Below are 25,036 nucleotides of genomic sequence, written 5' to 3' on the forward strand. Positions count from 1 at the left end.
TTTTAAGGGCATTTACTTGATTTTTTTGCAGCACATCTTCTACAGCTTTTATCCTGGATGTGATTTTTCATGATATTGCAAATTTTGATCCAGATGTTGGTAAAATAAATGGTTAAATTGATCTGAAAGGGATTTATTAATTTTAATTTTTACAACAAAAATTATGGTTAGCACTAAGATATTGCAAATGTGTATTTTAGGTCATAATGGTCCTATAACTAACTTTTAAGTTCTGTTTCCTATTTTTGTCCATATTTACAGGGCTATATCTAACGTTAGTGCCAGTGAAATTTAAAGAATGATTGAAGTGCATAATGATGGCTTCACTAATGATGAAGAAATCATTAGAATATTTCATAAATCAGTTAAAAGGCATTAAAAGCAACCAAATTATATTTATCAGAGCCGAAATAATCCCGCCTCTCTTCACCTGGTTTTTATCCCTCTCCTCTTTTCAGCCGTGCCCTCGATGTTTAAGGTCTCAGTAACACACAGCTGCACACGTTTAGACTTTTTTCCTTTTTAACCTCACAGAGAATGTGTACTTCTATTCTTTAAAGTATTTGTTAGATTAAATATATCTGACCGGAGATCCCACTGATGGAATCTTTAATGCAGTAAGTGGCCAAAATAGGTCTTCCATCCCCCATGAATCCAACAGAATGAGTCAAACTGAACACTTCCTTCAGCTTTTATTTTATATTATTTTAAAGGGCATGACTGAGACACAAATTCTTGTAAATATATCCTACTTTAGGCTGTATTTTCAAATTTATTTCTTATAATTTACTCATAAATTGTACACAATTTCTTACATAAATAACCCTTAAAAAAAGCATAACAACCATGACATTCTTTATCACCTTAAAGAGCAGTTTTAGTCAAAATTGCTCAGTAATGGGTTAAGTGGTGTTGGGGATAACGTCTGTGTTTTGCCAGTCCCTTTTGCTCTCCTCGGGCATTTTTGGCCATTTTTCTCAACTTTTTTTTTTTTTTGTTTTTTTTTAAATTTGTGATCATTTTGTCAATTTTACATCTTGTGGCATGAATTTTTACAGGAAATTTTCTTCCTAGTTAAATATTTGAAATCCAACATGTTTTACTCTTAAATGTCATTCATACTGTCTCAATGAATTGTGTATCCTCTGGACACCTTTGAGGCAAAAATGGACAGGTACAATAAACTACTATTAGATCAGCATACATCAATATTTTTTTCTACTTTTTTTTCATAAATCTCTTTAACAACTTCAGACCTGCTCAAAACTACCAAGCATTCAGTAATTCTCAGAATTTTAACCCTTTTAAACTTACACAAAAACTCTCCATGTAATGGGCAAAAATACCAGAATGTGGTGCATGGTCCTACAATGAGGAAATGGTTGAATCTGGTGGAATACGGTAAAAATGTCAAATTCCACTAAACTTCTTCACATTGAAATGCTGACATTAAAGAATGCATGATTTTATACTGCAATGACAGTGAGATTAAAATAAAAATGGTTTTAATGGAAGTCAATGGGGGCATTTTTGCCTCAAAAATGTCAAGAGGGGATTTCTGACATTACATAAAAGATATTAATGCAATCAAATCAATTTTATTGCTAATCTTTGACCCATCCAAGACTCTTATCAGCACCAAAGCCCCATCTTTTTACTATTTATTATATGGAAAATAATTCACTTCTAGTGTTGTTTGTACTGAAAAAATAAATATTTCAAATAATCAAACTGGCATTTAAAGGGTTAAAATCTTAAAAATAATTGAATGTTTGGTAGTTTTGAGCAGGTCTGAAGTCGTTTAAGAGATTTATGGAAATAAAAGTGTAAAAAAATACTGATGTATGCTGATTTAATAGCAGTTTTCTGCACGTGTACATTTTTGCCTCGAAGGTGTCCAGAGGGTAGTAAATTTGAGGAGGGCACAAGGGTTAATACCCACTTTAATTCTCTGAGCTGCTGTGTCGGGGTCCAAAAGTGTGTCTGAAAAAAAAAAGTAGTAAACAGGCTGTGATGTATGGGAGGCTTGTTTTCTTCAAATCTTGACTTCTTTATCTCATTATCTTGGTTAACAAACCTGATGCCCCCATGATAATGAGTTTATTTCTGCAGATCTCCAGAAAACAATCAAACCTGACATGTTATCATTGGAAATGGAGTAAAATGAATGCATGCATGTCTACAGTGAGCCTGTTTGAATGTTCTCTTTGTTCAGTCATCCACCAAATGTCTAAACTGTTAACATTTTTTCTTTAATACAGTGCTCAACAAATTTATTAGACCACCTGTCATATCTGCCTCAGAGACCATCCGGCAACATGAGTGCTTTAATGTGGACTCTTTCATTTTCAGTCAGCTCTCCACATTTTACAATTTTGAACAGGAATGAGGAATTTCAAACTGAATTCACCCAAATTTGAGCCAGCTCACTGGGCTTCTCTGAGAAGTCAGAAATGAATCAAGCATAACATTCAACCACTAAAACTCATTTTTCTCTTCAGGAATGACAGTAAATAACTATAATCTGACATATTAATATAATTTGACATATTATATATATATATATATATATATATATATATATATGTATGATATATATATTAATATTAAATCAGTAAATTTGAAAATTCATGGATAACAATAATAATTCTATTTTGGCATTAAAAATATCATTTGGGTTAAAGAGCTTCTACATATCGGTATATTAACCATTCCAGAAACATCAAAATGATTTTGGTAATTACCAATGCTGTTAATTTAGGGCAGCTGTGGCAGAAACCTTACTTTGGGCGGTGGTCTAATGCATTTGTTAAGCACGGTACATTTGAGTGCTGTGTCGTTTCTCGTGCACGAGGTGGTCAGTCCTACCAGTAGAGAACCACTGCTTTAATTTAGTTTGTGCTAAAAAACTGCACCAATAATGCCTACAGTTGTGGTTAAAATTGTTCTGTTCTTACAAGCCTGAATATAAAAGCCCTTTTTAAGTCATTGCATGCTTTATCAGCCCTTTTGAGCACATTTATGACAATAATTCTGCTTAATATCATCAACAGTTTTTGTTAAAATTGCTCCATTCTTTCAAGCAGTGACATTTTATCCTGTTCTTCTTCATGTGTTTGTTGTGCCCGTCCTTTAATATGCATTTATGATGATAAACTCTCCTAACAACATCAGCAGTTGTAGTTAAAGCTGCTCCGTTCTTAAACGCTAAGATTTTAGAGCTGTTGTAGTAAACGTCTGCATTTTGACAGTCCTGTTGTGTACAAGTATACTAAACTACACTAAAAGGAGCAATAACTCTGCAGAGCATTTGTAGTAAGTTTCTGCAACATTTCTTCTTCTGCAGAAGAATTTTATCTCTGCTTTTCCTCCCTCTTAAGAACTTTTAAAACTTTTACAGACAGAAATATGAGGTGTGAAGTTAAAACAGACTCACCGGTGTTTTTCAGGCGGATGGTGGTCAGTGTGCGGGGTCTGCTCTCCTGTCCGGGCTTCCACGGGACGATCCTTTTGGTCTGGAGGTATTTATGCCAAAACACTCTGCTAAAGGAGGGATGGAGGGGTGAGGATGGAGGGATTCAGGGGGGAGAAAGGAAGGAAGGAAGGATGAATGGATGAAAAAAGCCAAAACAAAACATAGCATGATAGTGTGTAAGCAGTTCCATGTGTCCGGACAGAGAACTGATCGCCCTGTGCAGCTTCAGCCCTCTGCCCTCTCTCTCTCCCCCCTCCTCTCCCTCTCTCCCTCTCTCTCTCTCTACCTGCCTCCGTCCCATTAAAGTCACCATAAAAAAGCGGAACAAGTTGTTTGGAGTCAGTTCAGTTCGGCCCGGGCTGCCTTTTTCTCCTTTTACTTGATGATGATGATGATAGGGATGGTGATAACGAAGATCAAGCCCTAATTATACCCGAGGAGGAAAAAAAAAAGGGGGGGAGAAGCGACCCGAGGTGCACAGCGATGCGGAAAAAAGGCTCATCGTTCTGCTGAGGGGGGGTGTGTTTTCTCTCTCTGAGCAGATGACTGCCGCTCACCTTGCCACGGGGTCTGCATGAGATTGGTTCATTGTCAAGGTGTTTTTTTTTTTTTTTTTTTTTTTTTTTTTTACCCATGATTCCATATGGTATGGAGCGGGCTACATGTTGCCCAACATGCCAGTGCAAATGTTTTCTCAATTAGGTGTCTTATCTCCGGTGAGCGCACTCGCATCAGATGAAGCTTGCTGACAGCGTAATGGCAGGGAAAACCTCGGAAGGCTCCATCAAATGGCAGCTCTGCTACGACATCTCAGCCAGGACCTGGTGGATGGTAAGTTGGCACATTTTCTTTTTTTTTTCCTCCTTTCTTTCTTGATCTCCTTCCTGACTTTCTTCTTCAACCAAAAGAAGAAGCTTCCCTCCTCCTCGCTCTCTCCCTCCGTCGTCTTCTTCTTGTGCGAGCTCTCTCAAGCAGCAGTTTTCTGTTTTATTTCCAAAATCGCTCCTGGATTTGTCGGACTGTTTGTTGTTTTTATCTGTCAGCGTCCCGTCTCCGCTGCCCCCCTCCCTCCTTCTCTCTGCGGTGTCCCGTTAGCAGACGGGTGCCAGCTCAGGTCTGCTGCCGCGGCCGGGGGTTCGCTGTCGTGCCGCTGAGCCTCCCCTCCTCATCCTCCGCTCTCTCTCTCTCTTTCTCTCTTGTTGCGTCTAATTAAGAGGAAACTTTTGTGAAAACACACAGAAAGTCCGGCTTTGTTTGAGAGCGGAACATCGCGCTCGGCTCCCCGGCTCTGACACATCGCCGTCGCTGTGGCAATTACGGCGCACCAGGGAGCTAACACCCCCTCCGCCCGGCATGGCGGCGGTGTCCCGGGACGCGGCGGGGGCTCGGGATGCATCTAGCAGCTTGTCGTGGTCAGCGAGGCCAGCAGACCTTTGACACCCCCGTCACCGCTGCTGTGGTGGCTGTGAGAATAAAGAGGAGGGGAGGGTGGGGGGGGGAGAGAGGGGTTCGGGCCGAGCGGGGAGAAGCTGGCAGGCAGACGGGGGCAGTTTGGTGACTCCGCTGAGAGGCGAGGAGGGGGTCCGGGGGAAGTTTTGGTGGCTCACAATAGTCTTTTGTGGACGAGTCGTTCAAATGAGGCAGAGAGATGAAAGAGCTCAGAGAGTTCATTAGAGGACGGCTCACTATTACTGCCAGCCTCGCATTTAACACTGTAGCAGCACCCGGCCTCGCTCTGCACGGCTCGGAGCGGCTCAGGGCAGCCGGGACTCTCAGCGTGATGCGTTCAGGTGCACACTTTGGTGCTGCAGGTTCCTCTCCTGTTGTCCCAGTTAAATAAAGGAGCTTTGCTGCTAATAGGGCTGGGTGATATGGACCACAAAAATCATATTTGGATGTTTTTTCTGCAGAGAAATAACAGATGGGTGTCTCATTACCAGAATTACTAACTTTGATACGAGTGCAGCTAAAATCTAATCATATGGAACAAAAGTTGAAGTCCTAGACTTCCATTTAAAGGCGATTTTTTAAGACAGAGAAGCTGCAGAAAAACTCCTGGACTTGTACAAAAACATTGGCAACCATAAAGTATTTTTCAGCATAATCTCTTCTCTTGGTACCACATGTTTTAAAATGATTAAATCTCATTTATGTTTATTCATATATTATTATTATTATAATTATAGTATTGCTGTATGGACTTTTTACTCCTTTCTGTAACAATTTGATTTATCCCTCATTTTATTTTCTGCATGTTTTTCTTTATTCTCTTTGAATTTCCTCTCGTTTACCGTCTTGCTTCTTTGTGTTGCTGTAATCCTTGAATCCCCCTCTGGGCATCAGTAAAATAATCCTCTTTAATGGCAACAAAAGCACCAAAACTTCATGATCTTCAGTCGTATTTTTAACCAGAAGGGAGCGTGAGTGCCGTCCAGATCCTCAGCAGGTTCTCCCACCTTTCCAAATGTTGCCAACGTATTTGTGCAAATTAACAGATTGCAGGCTTCCACCTGCAACGTTAAATCATTAAAAGCAATATGTGGTCTCATATTGGTGTTCAGGGCTATCTGTGATATCAGGTTTCAGAATCATTTGATTTTTACTGGATAATAAAAATTCTCTCATATTACAATAATTAGATAAAAGATTATTCTCCATTTAGATTATCAATGAGCCCCAAACACTTTCTTCATAAGAGCCTGGTATTCATTTTCTCTATAAATCAACTTCAGCTCATCAGTATCAGCGAGGTTTTCTTGCCCTATATTTAGTTGAGAATGCATCTGTATATGTTAAAACTCCATACGTTGCCCAGCCCTAGTTGCTAATGAGACAAAGGCGGCTTTATCCTCTCCGTAGCAGGACCGTGAACTTTGTGAATTCCTCTCAGTCAAACCAAAACCACCCCCCGTCCCTGAAACACTCTCACACACTTTCACTGTCCGGCGCTGCAGCAGCAGCCGGGCGGCGGAGCGCGGCTCTCAGATGAGGATGATGATGATGATGATGGAGCCTTTTCCCCCTCTGCCTGCTGAGGGTCTGAGGTGTGTGGGCGGTGGAGTTTTGTTCCTGGTATTGCATGTGACAGTCTGAATGTGAATTACTGGCAGTTTTATACATTAAAGGGACTTTTTAATCGCTGGATTTTGTTTTTTTATGTTTCTGCTCCACTTTAGGTTCAGTAAAATTATCCCATGGAAAATGACATTTTTATGCACAAATTTCCGCCTGTAATGATTATTTAAAAAAAGCTCAACATGGACCAAAAGTGAGTTTACTGTTGTAGTCATAAGACTGCTGTGCATTAAATAAGATGCGAATAATAAACTCTGGTAAATTCACAGCCATAAAATTTTCACATTTCTAATCTTTTTTTAAAAGAAGGATCAGTTTCAGTTCATCCTTTCCAAAAAATCTATTTCTCTTTATTTTAATTTATTACACCAAAATGTACAAATTATTTATCTTTATTTTAAAAGGAGTAGCTTTTATTTATGAGTGCAATTTTTAAAACAATAGAAATAAAGAAATTAGCCAGCTTGGTTGTGTTTACAGCTCAGGTTATTTTTGCTTTTTATTTAAAAAACTCTTTATAGCTTGGTATAAATTTGGATTTTATGAAGGAAGCCAAAAAACTGATGAAAGGAAAATCTGATAATTTAATGGATTTTTTGCTTGCATAAATTCAAACATTATTCTTGATTTTCTATAAAAATAATTTCAAGGTTTTTTTTAGTTTCCTTATTTCTTATTTTAAATTTACGACAAATAAAAAATATTAAGATTGAAATGTTAAGATTTTTTAAAGAACATAAAAAAGCCTCCTTTTTCCCTTAAAAGTAAAAAAAAATCCCACAATAATTTAGCACGTTTCAAACAATTTTTTACACATTATTGAGATGTCCCTCCAGAGTGGCCGTAGCAGGGTAATTAGTCAAATATAAACCAGCCTGAGCGGCGCCGTCGTCGGGCTCTGAAGCAGCAGAAAAAGGTTAAAGAGACTGAGAGCACAAAGAGGATTATCTGCTTAAAAATTTAAAAAGCAGCTGTGATGATTTCTGCCGGGTCGTTTCAGGGAAACAGATCGTTTTTTAATTCACTGCTATAATAGAAAGTTAATCTCATTCATATTTAAATGTTTCCTTTTATTAGAAAAGTGCTCCTAATGTTTTAATTTCATGTTTTCACTGGTTTTATCGATTTAGAAGCAACCTGTTTTATTGGATTTTTTTTCTCAGTTAAATTTTAAAAAATTAAATTGTTCCTGTGTGTAGTTTTAATGAATGGAGTTTGTCCAGTTTTCACTCTAATTTTTCTCTGCTTCAATTTCTGAAATATAGAAATAAAAAAGAGATGAAGCTGAAAAATCCATGTTTTACTGAACCATTGCGAGCATGCAAAGTTGTTCTGAAATCAGAATAAATCCCCGTAATTCATGATTTTAGCAGCTGTGCATCAGCGGTAGGGCTGGGCAATTAATCGCATATTAGATTAAATCGCAATTTTCAAATGGCAGAGGGTGCAATATTTGTTTTACCTGAAATTTGTGTCAAAATACCAGTTTAAATTGTTTTTTTGCAGCAGAGACGTTATGCATTATGTATCATGCAATCATTCTAGTGGCATATTTTTAGAGTAGTGTATAAAAACTCCTTTTCTTTTTGTACGATTTTCTTGAGAATAATATAAAATTATCATTCCCGTTCATACAACAATTCAGATCCAATTTGCAAAATAAGTCAAAATCATCAAAATTAGATATTTTTTCAAAATTGTTCCACCCTCATTTAATCTAATATTTTGTTGATTATAGTTTAGAATTATTTATTGTATGTTTTTTTGGGAAAATACATGAGATGAGTAACTATAAGATAAGGATATACTTTATTGTCCCCGGGGGGAAATTTGTCATGGACACAAGTGCAGCACTGCTCACAATCAATGCATTCATCGTACAAACAAACAGGCAGTACACAGACAGATAAATAAAGGGTCCACATTGACCCAGAATAAGAGAGACTTGCAGGTAGAGTATAGTATTTCACCTGCCCAGTAATATTGCATTGGCTTCCCTGCAGTAGACAGTTTATAAAATATATTGCACATTCCCCTGGTGCAAGTTGACAAAATTGCCTGAAGAGAAAGCAGTTTAAGGAAAAAGAAATAATTGTGTTTTTAATCGCAATATAGGGTAAAAAAAAATCGCCATTAGATTATTTTCCCAAATCGTTCAGCCCTAATCAGCGATAGTGTCGGTTTGGGGGGTTTGTTCCCCGGCTCCTGTAGTCACATGCTGGTAGAAGACACTTCACCCCAATAGTCTCCCTCTGCTGCATCAGTGTGAATGTTTTAGTAGGTTCATGTATGAATGGGCTGAGTTAACGCTGATAATCACGCTACATCCACGCCAGTGTGAGAATGTGAACGGGTAGAAGTGATATTCAGGGTAAAAAGCGCCCTTTAAGACCACTAACAGAGCAGTACGAGCCTGACTTTACCGTTCAGTTCTGCTTCTGTGCATAAATACTGTTCAGACAAATCGAACATGTTTGTTCGGCCCCTTTGTGTCCCCCTTCCTCACGTCCAGAACAATAATCTTGGTGTTATTCACACATCATAACTGGGGTTGAATCGCTGCCAGTGTGCATATATTGTCTCTGAATTTTCAGCGACTCATCTGCAGCTCTGGAACCAGATCTTGTTAAAATTAACATTCAGTGTACATTTAAAACAACAGTGTGAAGTTAAAAACACCCACAGACCGAAAGACAACACGTTAAACAACAGAGAGAGCAGGAGGGTCGATTCTGAGAAAAGAACATTCAGGAGCGTTTCTCTGATTTTTTTCTGCTCAGAATGTCTTTATAAAGTAGAAATAAACAGAAAAACAGACAAAGGTTAGGAACACATCAGAGTTAGTGTTTAAGTAACTTTTAAATTCCTCCCCTTGATGCCCAAAGGGGATAAGAGAAGAAAATCTAATCGCTAAATCAGAAAAAAACCTGCTGGAAATAATAACAAAAATAAGAATGGAAAAATATATGAAAACAACCCTTGTAAAATAATCATAAATAAGTAGTTGGTAAGCATAAAAACCTGCCAAACAGGATAAAAGCTCATGTTTTCTGCCAAAAATGTTTTTAAACATGGAAAAACCCAGCTAAATGTTTAAAGAAAAACATGTAAAAACTTTCTAAATGATGTTAAAACCAAGTTTGTTTTCTGAAAATGAAAGGAAAGTAGTTAAGAAATAAAACCTGCTGGTAATGACAGGGAAAAAGTGATTTTTTAGCCTAAACCTGCTGAAAATGATAAAAAAAATGAGAAGAATAAAAACTGGCTGAATGTTTAAAGTTGCAATAATTTAAAAACCCACTGAAAATGTACCAAAGTAAGTCATTCCTTATGTTAAAAATATGTAATTTAAATGGCAAAAAACTGCTTAAAATTGGATGAAATAGGTCATTAATACATTGGAATTATTGTTCTACAAATGAAGACTGATTGGTTTATTTATTGATTGACTATGAAGAGATTGTTTAACCCTCTGTATGCCATGTGCATTAAGTTTAACCTAACTGGAAACTTTTTAAAGATAATTCACTGAAAACCTGCAGAAAAGGGTTTTCAGGGTAAAAAAGGAGGCAGAAGATCATTTCTGAAAGAATAATGGGCTACAACTCTGTGTGTGTGTGTGTGTGTGAGTGTGTGTGTGTGTGTGTGAGTGTTTGAGAGAAAGAGAGAGAGAGCATGTGCATCGAGTGTGTGCATGTGTGTGGTGTGTGTTCACCACAGGGGCTGATGGGATTTCTGCAGCACTACAAGTGATGGCCCCATAATCCATTTGTCAGTGAGCAGACCCCCCCCTTCCTTTCTCTCTGCACACACACAAACACACACTCATACACACGTTCTTTATTTACATATCTGTCCTGTTGCTTCGTGTGTGTGGAGTTTTCTCTGCACATTAGATTAAAATTCAGTTTAACAACGAGCTGAAATCAAGCTAAATAACTGCATAAATAAGATTATAGAATGCTTCTTCCACTTCAGTGTGTTTTAAAATCAGGGAATGACTCAGATCTGCAGACCTAGAGGACAGCTGAACGTTTGCTTCAGTTTGTACAATACAGGCCAAAATGCCCTAAATCTCCTGCATATGACTTACAATAAAGGCATGCAATATATCCTGATAATAGTTCCTTTAACTCAGTCTTGTGTAAGAAGAAGTAGTTTGGTTGAATGCATCCCTTTTTTGACTGAAATCCCTCTGAGGAGATTTATTTTTCTGTCTCTCTGAGTCCTGAAATGAGACGAATGTCCCAAAACTCTGTAATTTAATTGATCAAAATAGTGTTTCTCTGCTGTGCTTCCCTGAGGATGAGGCTGGATGGGTCTAAACATCTGGAGATTTAAAAAAAAAACAGTTAGAAGAGGAAAACATAGCTTTTCCTGCTGGTTAAGCTGCTACATGTTGGTTTTTCTCTTCTTGTTTCTAATATTCAGGGTCCTAACCATTGCACTTCATAAACATATTCACTAAATTCAGGGTTTTTCTGTTTGTTTCACATCTGTCTGTACCTATTTCATGCTGATAATGTTGTGCATCTTGATCTGAATTATTATGAGGTTGAGCTTTGGTCAGAGTCTTTCATTGTAGAAAGGGTGATCAGAGGGTCCCTGCAGAAAGATCTTCTCCTGTGTGTTTGGTGTTGATGTTGGCTAATGTGGAGAATAAGCTGATACGGATGCATACCTCTGCAATCTGAAGGTTTGTCCAGATTTCATGTCTGCCACCAGGCGGATCTATCTTGCAAAGCTTCAAGCTGATACGCTTGTTCAGGGTCAGAGAACGACCAATCAGCATTACTTCTACCCTTTTTAGTTTTTGTCAGTTTTAGTCATCACAGATCATTTTTTGTTAGTTTTAGTCTAGTTTTTGTCATGAAACAAAAGGCTTTCGAAGAACATTTTTAGTCATAGTTTTAGTCGACGATATTAACTCTGGTGTGGTTAAGTTGAAGTGACTGCAAGCCTGTCAACTAGGGGTGCGCGATAAGACGATTTCAGATTGTGAAGAAATAGAATGTGTTGGTGATCTGCTTAATCTGTTTTATCGTAGGATCAACTCTACTACCTCTCGCTCGGTGCTCCCCGCCTCCCTCCCCTTCTGCTACAGTGGAGACTCGCTCTTCAAAAGTGAAACTGAAACTTAAGATTTAGTTCTCATGATGATTTCTAACTCTTATATGAAGCTTTGTCTTGGTTTTCTGAGCCATCAGTGTGCAAAAAAAAATATTTGCACAATCTGCACAAAGCTTATCATACCGCATACCGCAGTCAGCGGAGGAAAGCGTGTCTGAGGCAGAAAGCCTGCTGTTGTTACAGCAGAGTTATTTACAAGCCTTTCCACCTGGCAAGTAAACGTCAAGATAACGCAGTCACGGGTGAAACGTTATAACATCAGCGTCTTTTTACGGAAGGAGGCGGTGACGTCCGCGAGGTCCAGACATGGATCACTATTACGAAATGTCTTAAACAGTAAAATCATTGATTTACATGCATGTCTTTGGCCTACATTCATACTGCTGCAGCACGTAATCCTGCCTTTCCTCCTCTTCTCTCCGTCATTGTGAGCAGCAGACAGGTTCCAGTGTGACACGTTTATGTCACTGATCATCACAGCCTCATTCAGAGCAGTAAATCAACATATGCACCACCTTTTAAAATTAAAATCAAAATGGCGTTAAAATAACATACAGTCACTACTTAACTGCATAACCACATGTCTCAAAAATTCATCAGATGTGTGTCATATTTATAGTTTCTTTATCTGTCAGTCTGTAGACAAGGCTGAAGTAAATGTGACTTGTTGGCTACTTGTTTAAAGCTTCAGCTGCAGGGATTCTTTTTAAAGACCATATACTTTAAAATGCAAATCAAAGTGTCAAAATGTGCTTAATAAACATTAAAGTAGATTTTAAAACACAGACAAAGACACACATAATAATTCTAAAGTGTTGCAGAGAATTTAGAAATTGGTTCCAGAAAACAGAATAGATCAGGAAAATAAATGTTTGGAACTTAAATATATTGTGGGATAAGACCTCTACATATGTACATATATACAGTGCTTAACAAATGTATTAGAGCACCCTAACCCTAACCAAAGTAAGGTTTATGCCACAGCTGCTCTAAATTAACAGCATTGGTAATTACCTAAATCATTTTTGATGTTTCTGCAATGGTTAATACACCAATATGTAGAAGCTCTTTAACCCAAATGATATTTTTAATGCTAAAATAGAATTATTATTGTTATCCATGAATTTTCAAATTGACTGATTTACAAAAACACTGAAAAAGTAGTAAAGCACATGAATATTTCTTGATTTATATGTAAAATTATAATTATTTATTTATTTGTCATTCCTGAAGAGAAAAATAAGTTTTAGTGGTTGAATGTTATGCTTGATTCATTTCTGACTTCTCAGAGAAGCCCAGTCAGCCGGCTCAAATCTGGGTCTAAAAAGGTGAATTCAGTTTGAAATTCCTCATTCCTGTTCAAAATGGTAAATCGTGGAGAGCTGACTGAAAATGAAAGAGTCCGCATTAAAGCACTTCATGATGCTGGATGGTCTCTGAGACAGATATGACAGGTGGTCTGATACATTTGTTGAGCACTGTATGTACACACACACACACACACACACACACACATACACACATACACACATTGGCCAACAGGATGGTGCAGAAGAAATAGAGAAAAATCAGAGAAAATTTAGTTTTTTTCTGGACACTAACTTGGAAATTTGTCTTAGAAATTTCATCTGGCCATAAAACAATTGTGGTATGATTTTTTTCCATATCGCCCACCCCGACTGTCAACAATGGTGGCTGGTGAAGAGATTGGTGTGGTTGAAGCTGAAGCAGCAGTTTGATCAGAACTGAATATTTCTTTGTCAATAGAAGAGCGAAGACCAACACTGAAAGATTTTCAAGGTGTAATAGATGTTTTTTCTGTCCTCCGACCGGCTTTAGCGAGAGTTTAGTTTACAAACTGGCTCCACTGATAGTGAACGATCCTGGGTTGACCTTTAGTTTACTCCTCGGTGTCAGTGTCAGCCTTCTACATTACGTTTTTCTGCTGTTATTGGCCTTTATGGAAAAAATGTAATATAATATATGAAAAACAGTCTGAGTTTCTAAATAGCCCCTTTCAGCAGTGTTGGTTTTTTCATGCTCTGACATATTTGCCCTCTTATCTTTGAATATAAAAACTTTTTGGCAACAAAACAGATTAAAATGAAATGTTTGCATGCATGTCCTCTCAGGGCTTTTGCTTTATGTTTGTCCTGTGTCTTTGCTCATTCATCTAGGTCTAAACAGTATTTTTTTAAACACATATGAGTGGTGAATTTTTTTTACAAATTTAGGTCCTGATTACTTTTGAACGTTGTTGTGGGCCCTTAGGAAAGAAAGTTGAGATCCTCTGGCCTAGAGAAATGCTGTCTTATTGTCAGGATTTTGTGCAGATTGAGGCTTTATAAATGAATTCATTAGCTGCATGTTTTAGTTGACTTTCCAGCTGGTTAGAAGAGCAGATCTTGAAAGACATCAGCCTACACGAGGGCCATAAGTGTGAGACTTTCTCCTTGCATACGTGAGAATCAGCTGATCAGTGAATGTGTGCTTAGAGACACTCGTCTCTGTGAGTCAGTGGATCGTAGCGGGCTGGCGGCGGCTCGGCTCGGCTCTGTGTTTGTGGTCTGTGTGAGGTCCGGTTCATTATCTAGACTCTGAGAGGACGAACAGGTTTAAAAGCGATGTTAATGAGCTCGCTGGAGGAGAGAAACACGGCAGAGCAGGAAGAACGGGAGGAAACAGAGGCTGAAGATTCCCCCAAAGTTTGACTCGACAATGAGAGGCGTGAAGATACCAGAATGTGGCAGTAGCTTTTTTTAAATTTTCATATTTCTTCAGAATGCAAAGAACTATGGGTAATGTTGCATCACACTGCAACCCACGGCACTTGCAGGAATACCACCCTTAACTGTTAACCCTCTTGTGACAATCTAAATGTGATGTTCTACCACAGGATAATCTAAAACTTCAGTATTTTTTATACCATGCTCTTCATAGAGACGGTCATCTCTTTACAAGAAGGTCAGGGGTTCAATCCCCTGCTCCTGCAGTATGATGTTGATGTCCTGGGCTGCCAGTGCTGTGTCAGCGGCATGTGAATGAGTATGAACTGGATCAGCTGATGGACCCTCTCCACAGCAGTCTTTTCCATCAGTGTGTGAACGGGGTGTGGACTGATCACTGTGACCCGCAGTGTAAAAGCATTGTGAGCATCCTGGTCTACACAAGCTTTTCTCCATTTACAGTGCTATTTCTATCATTTATAGCAGCGGTTTTCAAACTTTTTTTGCCCAAGGCACACCTAAGGTTGAGCCAAAATCTCAAGTCACATCATATTTAAATCGATACAAAATAGACTTTTTAACAGTCAAGGTGGCCCATAAGGGGGATAAAGGGGAGAGGTTTCTGGGGCCCAGACAACTGGGAGTGGCAAAAATGGCCAAAGGTGGCTGAAAGGTGGCAAAAACTGGCTAAAAGTGATGAAAAATACATGGCAGAATTGGGCAAAAAGTGGCAAGTCAAAGGCAAAAATGGCTAACAGTTGGCATTAACTCATTAAATGCCAGCCCTTTTATAAAATGGGAAGTGCCTCGTGCCAGCGTTTTTGGCCATTTTGAGTCATCTTTCAAGACCCACAGAATATTTTGTACTATGATTCTGAAAAAAACAAATAGCTCAAATGAAAGAAGAATGTCTCTATTACATCATGGAAAAAAACGTTTGTTTGTAGCTTGTTCTGTTCTTGATTTATCTGAAGTTGAATAGAGGCTAGTTTCACCAAAAGACCACTTTTTTTCTAGAAAGCTGAGAAAAATGCATTTTTGTGAAAGAGAGTCTGTCAAGCAAAACAATGATTTGAATGTTATAATTTTGCCTTCAATGACATAAAAGACATCTGAAAATTGTATTACAAATGTTATTTTATTGTAAAATAAATAACAATGCTTCCAGTCACTGTCATTCACACTCTGGAACTGGACGGCCTCCACAGGACCTCCCTGTACGCCCACGTCCTCTCCTGCTTGTTGCTGTATGCATCCAGCTGGCGAGAGGCTGCCTTATTTCTCCAACGCACGGGGAGGAACCTTGTGCATTCTTTATCCTCTTTGCCGACCGAGGCAGGTCAATAAAAGCGCCGATCCCTGGATTCACTGTCGTTAAGTTCAGTGTCGGTTTCAGTGAGTAAGCAATTTCTCAGGCAAAAGTTTAAAGTTTCTTCCAGCGTCGAAGTTAGAACTTTTAGCTTAGATTACCTCCGTAACAATCGCTCTGCTCTTTGACCCCCAGATCTACCATCACTTCCAACCGTAGTTTTCCGACTATGTATCCCAGAAGCCCAAAAATTACTCACAGGGAGCGTAAGAGCGCCCCCTTGTGCCAGCCGCCAAAAAAAAAAACGAAAAAACACTTTGACGTATATATACATCAATGGCACTCGAGGTTTGGTTTTTAAATGAGGTGTATATACGTCAATGGCACTCGATGAGTTAAGGGGCAAAAAAATGGGTTAAAAGTGGCAGAAAAGTGGCAAAAAGGGTTAAATTTGCTAAAAGATGGTTAAAAAGGGGTTAAAGGTGATTTTTAAAAAATGTCAAAAGATGTCCAAATAATAGCAAAAGTAGGCAAAAAATTGCAAAACGGTAACAAAAATGGGTTAAATGGGGTAAAAAGTTGCAAAAATGAGTCAAAAGTATTTAAAAAGTTGCAAAAAAGCTGAAAAAAACAGCTTAAGTTGTCAAAATAAGTTGCAAAATGGGTAGAAATTTGTTAACTTGGTAAAAAGTAGCATGAGTTAATAATTCTTACACCAATTTCAACTCAATAATAGCTTGCCAAATGAGGTGACTGTTAGCCAGGATGCTAGCACCATTGCTACTGATCCAACACACATACTCATCAATAAATCATGACTGGGGAGGGTCCATTCTCGGGGTTCAGGGTTCAGCCAGATCCCCAAGGCACACCTTGACTTGCCACACCATTTGAGAACCACTGATTTATAGGATGGAAAAGTCTGAAAGCATGAAAAAATCTTTTCCTGCGACAGCCGTGTAGGAGAGGAATGAATGTGTCAGTGGATACGCAAAGATAATGAAGACAAATCTGCAGGAGTTTGCCTGCAAGTTTTGGAATTAAAAACAGAAAATGTCCACTACTGTCAGCCACTTAGGTTTGGGTAATGAACTATCAAAAGGGCTGCAGGATTTCATGATTCTTTCCTATTTTACTTTCTGGGTCTGACGTATTGAAGCTAGAGCTTCTGTTTATCATACCATGACTTTATAACATTCAGGAGTTTCTCTATCAGGACTGCACTCACACTTATTTACTAATCAACATGCACTTGTCCTACTTAATAATTCAAGAAACACTTTAAAGTAGAGCTGGGCAATTAATTCAAAAAATAATCGAAACTGACATTTAGAGCCTATAACTGACAAAAACCTGCTATGTCAATTATTTACATTTTTTCCTTGTAATATCTCTCTCTACTAATGCAACACCCCCTTAAAAACTAGAAAAGCACTCAGAGAGCGCAGACCTCCGCCATCAGCCCTATCTCCCAATAGTGAAGAATCCTTTAAAAACATTCCTGGATCCAGACGGTGATCCGGATCACTCCCAAAATCTAATTCACAGATTACTCCCTCCCCGGTGGGGTGGAGACACGGTGAGGCAAAGCATTGGCTTCGCTACATGTGGACTGTCATGGCAGAAACACCCATGGTCTCACCATAGAACTGGAAGTCATGGCAGAGGGTGAATATTCCTCTATTCCTCCCAGCATTGTGAGTATTCTCACTACAACTCGCTGTCTTTCTCTCTGTTATGCTCCAACTCGTCTCCTCGACCAGACGTGCGTCTTTCAAACTCTATAAACTCCAAAACTTTGAATAGAAACACACCCAAAAATGCTGCTGGGATTGAAGTTACTCATGTCCGCCATCTCCTGGTGTAAAGTGGTAATAGTGCAGACCTCCGCCATTAGCCCTATCTCCCAATAGTACAGAATCCTTAAAAAATTTCCTGGATCCAGACGGTGATCCATATCAGTCCCAAAATCTAATCAGTTCTTCCTTATGCCATTTCTGACATTTCCTGAAAATTTCATCAAAATCCGTCCATAACTTTTTGAGTTATGTAGCTAACAAACAAACTAACAAACTTACTAACCCTGCCTATCACATGACCTCCTTGGCGGATGTAAAAATGACTCAAGCAGTAGTAAATACCTAACTCATTGTTTGTAAGCATTATTTATCAATATATATACAATTTGTAAACACAGCTGAAATTATTTTTATGATGCATTATTAAAGGTCACATATTTTACCCCTTTAAGACAAGTTTATATTGTTCTCAGAGGTCCTCAAAACATGCCTGTGAAGTTTGTTACTTTAAAAACGCTCCAGTATTGATATCTGCGTGTCTGAAAACTCCTCTGTTTCAGCCCTGCTCTGAACCAGCTGTTTCTGTGAGTGTGGCTTTAAATGTTACTGAGCTGTGTGACTCCGCCCCTGACTCCACCCCTCTCAGGAAATGGATGGGGCTTTCCTGATCTCTCTGCCAGCTGAGAGGAGGATCAGGAGAGGAGGGCAGGCTTTCTTCCAAGTGGGGAGGACCAACCGAACCTGGGGGCGGAGCTAACTCCCCGCTTGACATCATGAGGGCAAAATCTGAGAATGGCTTGTTTCAGCACACATTTTCTAAAAGGGGGAGAGAGAGAAGAGGGGGGTAGGTTTTCTGATTCTTGGGGGGATTTTGGACAGGGACACATTTTTTTGTTAGAAAAGCCTGAAAAGGTGAAGTGTATTTTGCATTATATGTGACCTTTAAAGATGTACAGTTGATGATTTGGTAAACCAGTTTCTAAGCCAGGAAGCACTTCTGTTTTTTGTAAGCCTCTGAATTTGGATTTACAGGAGATCAGTGAGATTTTCGTTCTGATCAGATTAGTCAGCTCAACCCTCTTTCTGCCTTGCCCCCTCAAAATGTCTCTTTTTAAACTCTCAGAACAACCTGCAAATTCCACATATTCCACCTTCATCGTGTTCCAGGTGCAGTTTGCTCTGACCAACAAGGAGCAACCTCATCTGCTGGAATGCAGCCCTGAGCAGCTGAAAGGGGACATATTATTCAAAAATCCCTTTTTCTAGCTTTTCCATCAAAAATATGTGCCCCTTGGCCTATCACACCAAGGAGGGTGCAGCTTTTCTAATGTTTAACTAATGCTAAAGGTGTTTGATGTTGTTCTAGGATGATACTGAAGTTCTGATACACTCACAGACCTTTGTTCACCTTTATGTGTGAATCACTCAGGTATGAGGCTGATTTAGGGTTGTTCCTTCTCCTTATGACCAAGCCAGGCTAGCAGTTTCCCTCTGCCGCCAGTCTTTGTGCTAAGCTAGGCTAGTTATTTCTCTGGAGACGACACAGAAAATGTTGTACTGCTCCTTTAAAAAAGAGACACGTCCTTGCTGTTATTCACAGTTTGATCGGTCGTTCAGCTGAGTCACATTTTCACACTCATTCTACCTTTTCAGCACCGCAGAGTCAACACCCACTCCTCCAGGAAGGGTGTGTGTTTTAATGTGTGTTAGTGTTGGTGTGTGTGTGTTTTAGTGTGTGTTGGTGTCATATTGTGCAGGAGATGTTTCCAATTTGCAGGCGGCCATGAGCGAGGTAGAGATGATTAGAGAGGAGGAAATTGGGGGATTAGAATTGTCTGCTTGAACTTCCTGAGCGCTCTCTCTCTCTCTCTCTCTCTCTCTCTCTCTCCGTCCACTCGACCTGGCTCTCGCTCATCCTCCTGCTGTGTGGAAAGTGTGAGGACACGGCGAGTCCTTCGAGCTCCCGGCGAGTCTCAGGCTGTCACCGACAAACGGACATGACTCACTCATCCGCTCACCTTTTACCTTTCCTGCCATGCATCCTTTCCTCCCTCCTTTTCTGGTATCATTCTTGACTTTTTCTTTCTTCTACCTTTCATCACTCCCATCTTTGTTTTTCTGACTTTGTCTTTTCTTTCTCTGTACATATCCTTCTCTTAGACATGGGTTTGGATAAGACCTTTGCTTTCCTTTTCTTTTTTTCTTTTCTTTTTTTTATTCCTTACCTTTTTCCTGTTCTTTCCTTACCTTTACTCTCCTTTCCTTTCCTTTCCCTACTCCTTTTCCTTTCCTTTCCTTTTCCTTTTCCTTATCCTTTTCGTTGCGTTTTCTTTCCTTTTCATTTCCGTTTCCTTTTCCTTCTCCTTTTTATTTCCTTTCCTTTCCTTTCCTTTCCTTTCCATTTCCTTTTCCTTATCCTTTCCTTTCCTTTCCTTTCCGTTTCCTTTTCCTTTTCCTTTTCCTTTCCTTTTCCTTTTTCTTTCCCTTCCCTACTCCTTTTCCTTTCCTTTCCTCTCCTTTCCTTTCCTTCCCTTTCCTTTCTGTTTTCTTTTCCTTCTCCTTTTCCTTTCCTTTCCTCTCCTTTCCTTTCCTTTCCCTACTCCTTTTCCTTTCCTTTCCTCTCCTTTCCTTTCCTTTCTGTTTTCTTTTCCTTTCCTTTCCTCTCCTTTCCTTTTCCTTATCCTTTCCTTTCCTTTCCTTTCCGTTTCCTTTTCCTTTTCCTTTTCCTTTCCCTTCCCTACTCCTTTTCCTTTCCTTTCCTCTCCTTTCCTTTCCTTTCCTTTCCTTTCCTTTCCTTTCTGTTTTCTTTTCCTTCTCCTTTTCCTTTCCTTTCCTTTTCCTTTTCCTTATCCTTTTCGTTGTGTTTCCTTTCCTTTTCATTTCCGTCTCCGTTTTCTTTTCCTTCTCCTTTTTATTTCCTTTCCTTTCCTTTCCTTTCCTTTTCCTTTTCCTTATCCTTTTCGTTGCGTTTTCTTTCCTTTTCATTTCCGTTTCCGTTTCCTTTTCCTTCTCCTTTTTATTTCCTTTCCTTTCCTTTCCTTTCCTTTCCTTTTCTTTTCCCTATCCTTTCCTTTCCTTTCCATTCCGTTTCCTTTTCCTTTTCCTTTTCCTTTCCCTTCCCTACTCCTTTTCCTTTCCTTTCTTCTCCTTTCCTTTCCTTTCCTTTCCTTTCCTTTCTGTTTTCTTTTCCTTCTCCTTTTCCTTTCCTTTCCTTTTCCTTTTCCTTATCCTTTTCGTTGTGTTTCCTTTCCTTTTCATTTCCGTCTCCGTTTTCTTTTCCTTCTCCTTTTTATTTCCTTTCCTTTCCTTTCCATTTCCTTTTCCTTACTTTCCTTTCATTTCCATTCTTTCCCCTTTTCCTTTTCCTTTCCTCTCCTCTCCCCTCCTCTCCATTTCTTTTTTTCCTTTCCTTTTCTTTTTTTCCTTTTCCTTTCCTTCCCTTTTCTTCCCTTTTCCTTTCCTATCCTATTCTTTTCTTTCCTTCATTATCCTTTTTCTTTCCTTTCTGTTTCCTTTCCTTATCCTTTAACTTTTTCCCCCCATATTTTTTTTTTCTCCTTTTATATCGTATTTATCTTATTTTGTCCATATTTATTTGCATTTCTGTTATTCATATTTCATTTTTTTCTTCCGTCTTTTATTTTTATTTATTCTTACCCTTATCTCCCTTCTTCTTCTTCTCCACCTTCTCCTCTTTTCTTTCATACTCATGTTCTGCTGTTACATCACTGTACAGCAGATATAAGTGGTCTAAATTATTACTTTCTTGTTTGATAGTAAAGATGATAAAATTCTGGTGGAACCCACGGTTGCGACCAAGCTTAAAAGTTAGAAAGAAAAACTTGCAGTATTTTCAAATAGGCATATGTTTAGAGGCTGAGCTCTTCCCTTCACGTCTGTAGTGTAAAGGATTGAAATTGTCATAGCTTCCTTCTTGATTTGCTGAACATTTGGGTAGATATCCTTCAACCCACAGACCTTAGAGTTTTTCCCGGGGTCACCACTAGAGGGTCATCGACTCTAATTATAGACGCAGGGAAGAGGAAGTCTGGTGCTTTGTACTGGTGAGCCACAGAAGTGAAAGAAACCAAGATTATCCTCCTGTCAGACACTGCTGGTGCCTTGTCATCTCCCTCTTTCCTTGTCCATGCAACAGAGGGAACAGGAATGGGCTGACTGGGAAAACTGTGCCGCATCACTTGTGGGGTTTTCAGGATACAACAATAAGATTTGAAGTGATCAAGCTGATTGTTTTTCGCTGACACTCGCTTGTGTTGTGTTCAGTTGTGCTCCTGCACAAGCCACCACTGAGCCCATATTTTTATGCCTTTGCCCCACTGATTGCTGAGACAGGAAGCATTATACTTTTGGGCTGTCTGTCCGTCTAGGCCGTTGTTGTGAATGCAATATCTAAGAATACTGTGAAAGATTTCCTCAAACTTTGTATTTTTACTTTTCCATCCTTCCATTATTGCTTTTTCTACGTTTTCTTTCTTTTAAAGTCCAATCTCTGAACTTGTTTTAAAGTAAAACCAAAATCTTTAATCTCGAATAAAGACCTGATGACCTTCCCACATCTTTAGGATCCTATTAGTTTTATGACACCCAAAGTTCAGTCATTCTGATATTTGTCTGTTCAGCTGTTAATTTCTGGACAGATCTTAGTTTGCTGCAGGATTAGGATCCTGTTTTTGTCCTGTCTTTGCAGTCCTAAATATTCAGAGTATTTTGTAGACCTGGTGTAACATATCTACGTCTACAGCAGCGGCTGACCTGACCAGGTGCTCTGAGCGGTGATTCTCCGTCTTTCACTCTCGTCTCTGCAGCTTCTTGTTCTCCCTCTCTTATTTCTTTTTTTCTGGTCCAATAATCGAGCTTTATTCTGGGGGCTGTAATATCCGCTGCTGTGCTGCTGGACTTAGCGAGGGAAAGCTGAGCCTGAGGCGACTGCAGGGAAACCCGGCCGACCTGAGAGAGCGCCGAGCGCTGACACAGTCTTTTATTTCACACTGTCACAGTCTTCTGTTCATGTTGGAGTATCCAAATCACTCGTAGGAGGAAAATCTGAGCTGCTCAGGGATATAATACACGGTTAGGAGTGCAGACATCTGAGAAAAGGAGCTGTCAGAGGTGTAGTGTTGTTTTTGGAAGATGTCTTGGTTCTTTGTGGTATGAGGATGTCAAAATATTTGATACTCTGAGAGTTTTTTATATCCTTGGTTTTAAAGGTACAATATGGAGAATCTACACACACAAATGTCTTTACTGTCACTTCCCCTGTTTTATATGCTTTTGTTCAGGACTAGCATGGCATCAGATATTTCCCACAGTTTATAAAGCATGAGAATCCCTTAGTTTGTAAAGTAGTAACAGGATGTGACGCACAGCTCGGTGTGGTGTCAGTGTGCTAAGGCAGGGGTTCCCAACGTTGGGGTCGGGACCCCATTTGGGGTCGCGAGTACACTGAGACGGGGTCTCCAGATGCCTTAAAAAAACCAAGAACATTTTTTAAATTACACTGTTGCCACTTACACCAATTATGCCAAACTTTGACTCGTTTTTATCACTTTTTCCACCAGTTTTAATAATTTTAACACATTTTTGCAACTTAAAACTAGGGGTGCATCGATTGCAATTTTCTTGCCGATCACCGATCACCAATCTTTAAAAAGCCTGACCTGCTAATTCCGATTTTGGCCGATACCGATTTTTTTATTACTGACAGCATACACCTTCAATGTTCCAATCTTATTTTGTTGAATAACATTGAACAATACCCGTGAAACAATACAAACTTGTTGTTTTAACTGCACATGAGGTAGTTCTCTCAAATATAAATGAAAAGTTAAGAGCATTGCTGTCCAAACTACTAAATTATATCAGTTCCTTTAGTCTTTCTTTTTCACATTTTAGTAGGTAGAGGCATATGAAACCGATCTTATCCACCGATCTTATTTACAAGGATCAGCTGTTCGCCGATCTCCTAAAATTAAGGAAATCGGTGCAGATACTGATTTTGGCCGATCGATCGGTGCACCCCTACTTAAAACCCATTTTTTTTGGACAATTTTTATCCCTTTCCACCACTATTTTTCTTCCTGTTTTTGCCACTACTAAACCCCAATCTTGCAACTCTGCCTAGTGTTGGCTCTGTTGATCCATTATTGCAACTATTAACCCCTTTTACCACTTTTTAAGCCACATTTCACAATTTGCCAGTTTCTGACTTTTTCTGCATCAGCTAAGTCTATTTTTGCCAGTTTATATCAAACATTCCATTTGACTAAATTTCCACCTATTTTTGCCTCTTTAACACCATTTCAGCAACTCTTGAATCCCCTTTTACCACTTGATATGCCCATTTTTGCCACTCCAACCCATTTTTGCCATTTTTTTTTTTTGCCACTTTTATCTCATTTTTGGCATTTCTAACCCATTTCTGCTACGTTTAAAATCCAATTTCACCACCTTCCCACCATTTCTTGCTGTTTTTAACCCATTTTATCTATTTTTAATGTATTTTAATTCTGTTTTTAACAAAAGGATTTACATTTTTTAAGAGGGCTACTTACTACACAAATGAATTAAAATGTGTTTCTTTGATAAGAGTAGTAGTTATTCAGGTTAAATAAATAAATAAAATACCAGCGCTTAACTTTACAGTGGACCAGGATTTTGCTGACCCCCAGAAAGACCCCCCCCCCCCCTTTCTTGAACATGCATGACTGTGTTCAGCCACCTTCAGGTACAGTGGGGGTCCCAGGTCTCTGGCATCTTTATTCTGGGGGTCATGGGCTGAAAAGGTTGAGAACCCCTGTGCTAAGGAAGGGTGGACTGCCACAGGAAGTTGCTGTTCTGTTGCTGTATCTCATTCATGTTTTGTGCTCCTTACTAGTGAGGAACCATGATTATTCTCTGACATCGTAGCTTACCCAGAACTCCAGGGTCCCACTAAGCAGAGACCAGGCCTGCCGTATAGCTCCGCCCACCTCTGTTGCTCACTTGTATTTACCACAGAGGAAAGAAATGTTTTGGTTTCATGGATGAATTTCTCAGAATCAGGGAGAAAAGCTGCTAAAAGTGGCTTATGTGGTTTTCACTGCAGGAGTTCCCAGAATGCTTAGTGAGTAGGTAGCAACATTGGAGGGCTCCTTTTCCATACATGAGTGAAACCAGGACGTTAATTTACTGTTCATATAACACATTGGGGTGCTTTTTTTTTTTTAATCAGTCATATAACTCAAAACGTCATGGACAGATTTTGATGAAATTTTCAGGAAATGTCAGAAATGGCATAAGGACGAACTGATTAGATTTTGGGACTGATCCAGATCTAGGATTTTTTTTAAGGATTCTGTACTATTGGGAAATAGGGCTAAAGGCGGAGGTCTGCACTGTTACCATTTTACACCAGGAGAGGGCAGACATGAGTAGCTTCAATCCTAACAGCATGTTTGGGTGTGTTTCTATTCAAAGTTTTGGAGTTTATAGAGTTTGAAAGACGCACGCCCGGTCGAGGAGA

At 39.2% G+C, this 25,036-nt stretch overlaps 1 protein-coding gene across 3 annotated transcripts in view; it reads left to right on the forward strand.

Moving 5' to 3' along the window:
- Positions 1-4,231: 4,231 nt before the first annotated feature.
- The window catches only part of nfia (nuclear factor I/A), a 347,682-nt gene continuing 326,877 nt past the window's right edge, over positions 4,232-25,036 (forward strand). For all 3 annotated transcript variants that reach the window (XM_041791310.1, XM_041791311.1, XM_041791313.1), the window contains exon 1: positions 4,232-4,306. In XM_041791310.1, the coding sequence (XP_041647244.1) occupies positions 4,232-4,306 (75 nt within the window). The remainder of the gene's footprint in view (positions 4,307-25,036) is intronic.

Source organism: Cheilinus undulatus, linkage group 7 (genome assembly GCF_018320785.1).
Source record: "Cheilinus undulatus linkage group 7, ASM1832078v1, whole genome shotgun sequence".
Classification (NCBI taxonomy): domain Eukaryota; kingdom Metazoa; phylum Chordata; class Actinopteri; order Labriformes; family Labridae; genus Cheilinus; species Cheilinus undulatus.